This window comes from Lupinus angustifolius, chromosome LG11 (assembly GCF_001865875.1).
Source record: "Lupinus angustifolius cultivar Tanjil chromosome LG11, LupAngTanjil_v1.0, whole genome shotgun sequence".
NCBI lineage: Eukaryota > Viridiplantae > Streptophyta > Magnoliopsida > Fabales > Fabaceae > Lupinus > Lupinus angustifolius.
Genome location: NC_032019.1, coordinates 111923 through 115327, shown reverse-complemented (window position 1 = coordinate 115327; position 3405 = coordinate 111923). Strand labels below are relative to the sequence as shown.

Sequence of the window (3405 nt, the reverse complement as noted above, 5' to 3'; positions counted from 1 at the left end):
GAGATAGAGAATATGCATGCATGGTGAGATAGAGATATATAAAAAGAGACAGAAAGAGAGATTTTGAATCTTGTCATGAGATGAGTGTAATGCTTCATTATGAATGTCTACACAAGTTGAAGGAGCAGATATATGTATACATACATGTTTATGAAAAGAAAAAATAAATGTAGTGATTTGGAGAGACCCAAAAAATGAATTGAATTTTATCTCAACCCAAAGGGTCAATGGGAAATAGGAAGTTAGTTGTGTCTTCACTTGACTAAGAAGATATATAGTTATTTCAATTCCAATAAAGATGGGATATGAATTAGTAATAATGATAATAATTAAAAAATGTTTTATAAAATAAAATGTGAATTAGTACCCTCACCACCTTCTCTTTCTCTTCTCTTTCATTATCTATGATATATCTATTCAATAAGTATTTTAGTGGTCAATTGTAGTATGTAGCCTTTTCTTAACCACACAAGATTAATGTTTGATGTCAGAAACACGATTGTTTAACATATAATCTTAAAGCTTATTATAGTATATCTTGGTTAAATATGAGTGATAATAATATAATTGCTAACAATAGATAATGGGCTCAGTCAATTCCATCCACGGACACACTTAAGTTTCTCATGTTGTTAATGGTTTTGAAGCATCACAACTCCATTATAAATAGTGTTTCACTCTGCTTTCAAAATAAACACATCCATCCACACAAAAAGTACAACAAGACAAAGTTTATCAATAATCAACATGGCCTTGAAGTTTAGTATCATAACGTTGTTTTCATCCCTATTGTTGTTGGCTGCAATCTGCAAAGCTCAACCAGTTACCATTGATATAAAAAAATTTGGAGCACAAAATGGAGATATAACACAAGTAACTAAGCTGAATTTTTATCGATTATTATTATTGTATTTACTTATTTTTTAACTAATTTGTATGTATGGTCTTCCAAGGCTTTCATAAATGCTTGGAAAGAAGCATGTGCAGCAACAAGTAACGTCAAAATTGTGATTCCTAAGGGGACTTACAAGATGAGTGGAGTTGAGGTAAAAGGTCCTTGTAAGGCTCCCATTGAAATTCAGGTTGATGGTACAATTCAAGCACCAGCAGACCCCAGTCAACTTAAGGGGGCTGAGCAATGGGTTACTATTGGATATGTTTCCCATTTCACCTTATCAGGTCATGGTATTTTTGATGGTCAAGGTGCAACTGCCTGGAAACAAAATAAATGTGGATCTAACAAGAGTTGTGCGAGGCGTGCAATGGTAAATTACTTATTTAACATACACACATCCGTAGTTGCCAAATAGAACTTTTAATGAATTAAATTTCTTGTGTGCAGAATCTTGGTTTTAATTTCCTAAATCATTCCGTCGTTCGGGACATAACTTCCAAGGACAGTAAATACTTCCATGTCAATGTTTTGTCATGCAATAACTTTACATTTGATGGGTTCAAAGTGAGTGCTCCTCATGATAGCGCCAACACTGATGGGATCCACATTGGTAGATCAAATAATGTGAAAGTTCTTAACACCAAAATTGCTACCGGAGATGATTGTGTGTCATTAGGTGATGGCAACACTCGTCTAGTTGTCAAAAATGTCGAATGTGGACCAGGACATGGCATCAGTGTTGGAAGCCTTGGGTTATATGATAATGAAGACAATATTGATGATTTTCTAGTAAAGAATGTCACTATAAAAAATGCAGATAATGGTGTGAGAATCAAGAGCTGGCCTAGCACCCCTGTATCAATTACTGTCACTAATATGCGTTTTGAAGATATTACCATGGTTAATGTAGCCAATCCAATCATTATAGACCAAGAATATTGTCCTTGGAATGAGTGCTCAAAAAAGGTATCAAATTCATTTTACTAAACTTAGATATAGCTTCATCCATTCCTTTCATTAAACTTTATGTTTTCTTTAATCCTATAAGGACATACATGTTATAATCTTCTGATTTGTGTATGCTTGTAATGCTTTAGAGCCCATCCAAAGTTAAGATAAGCAAGGTCTACTTTAAAAACATCAAGGGCACTTCAGCAACTAAGGAAGGGGTGATACTTCTATGCAGCAAGAGTGTACCATGTCAAGGCGTGGAGCTTAGTGATATTAACCTCACATACAAGGGAGCTCCCACGGTTGCCGTATGCGCTAATGTTAGCCCTAAAATTTCAGGGAAAGCTCCTACTTGTACAGCTGCAAAATCAATCTTTTAAATTATGGTCGCAGTACCAATTGCGGGGATATTCAACATTTTAAAATTGTGGATTACTATGGAAACATATGACCAATGTGATCACAAAGACTCCTAAGACCTACAAAATCATGTTGTGGCGACTTTTGTGGTTGCAAACCGAAATTTAAAACCTTGGATATGATGCATTATATTTAAATATTCTTTTGTTTATATTATTTTATTATTTATAGAGAGTGACATCCCTTAAAATGAGGATGAGGGCTTTATGTAGTCCGTAGGGACCTGAGAATAAAACGACTACAAATGGTTGTTATATTATCATAGTTAGTTATATTATAGATATAGGCTTCTATGTTCCAAATATTTTGAGAATGTCTTTCAAATTAAATAAAATTTATGCTAATTACTATTGTCATACAACCTTCTTGTTCTCTTCCACAAAGTGTATATTCATCAAATCAAGCATTGTACGAAAACTGGTCATAAGCATATATTTTTTGGGTACATGGTCATAAGCATTTTGATATAGTAATCATCCAACATAAATAAATTTATGATTAATGTAGTGCCATAATGTTTTCCCCATGTACTTATCATACAAAAATGAAACGTAAGCTATGAGTTGAGCCAAATATATATTTGATTTTAGTTCCACAAAGAGAAAAGAGTGGCACTAGTTCTATTATATTTTGACTTGACATGCACAATCTAAACTTTCTCAAATACTTGTTCTGCACTTTTTGCAACTTATTCTTAACTTTCAGATTATATTTTCTGAAGTGGCCTTAAGTGTTGTTTCAAAGTCATTCAAACCTTCTGAGCATTAGTACGAAAGTGTATAAAGAGTTATTGGATTGTAAGAGTTTATAGTTTCAAATCTTGTAAAGGTAATCCTTGCCATAGTTAAAGTTTTCTTCATTCAATTTGTTGAATTACTTTCTTTCACAAGGGTGTGATAAGAAAGAGGATAGAGTCACATAGGAAGGTTGTTTTCCAAAGAGTGATATAGGTATTAGAGAGTGATTAAGGTAAAAGGAAATCTCTGGGTGAGAATTTGTAATTCCTACTCTTAATATCTAGTGAAGAAATCTTTTGTACTGCTAGAGTACTGGACGTAGCCTTCGGTGGACAAGAAGGTGAACCAGTATAAAATCTCTGAGTACTCTCTTATCCCTTAAATCCTTAAATTTACTTGATA

The 3405-nt window shown here is 33.5% G+C and overlaps 1 protein-coding gene across 1 annotated transcript; it reads left to right on the top strand.

The window, feature by feature from the left end:
- On the top strand, nt 710-2301 carry LOC109359958 (polygalacturonase-like). Its single transcript, XM_019604655.1, has 4 exons — nt 710-873; nt 954-1265; nt 1343-1861; nt 1993-2301. Exons 1-4 carry the CDS (start codon nt 748-750, stop codon nt 2224-2226), a joined length of 1191 nt encoding a protein of 396 aa, XP_019460200.1. The 5' UTR covers nt 710-747; the 3' UTR covers nt 2227-2301.

What these genes read in the sequence shown, in the direction of transcription:
- LOC109359958 (XM_019604655.1), top strand. Translation starts at nt 748, where the DNA reads ATGGCCTTGAAGTTTAGTATCATAACGTTGTTTTCATCCCTATTGTTG. An exon ending in AAAATGGAGATATAACACAA is followed by an intron (nt 874 to 953) that starts GTAACTAAGCTG and finishes TGGTCTTCCAAG; the next exon opens with GCTTTCATAAATGCTTGGAA. An exon ending in GGAATGAGTGCTCAAAAAAG is followed by an intron (nt 1,862 to 1,992) that starts GTATCAAATTCA and finishes GTAATGCTTTAG; the next exon opens with AGCCCATCCAAAGTTAAGAT.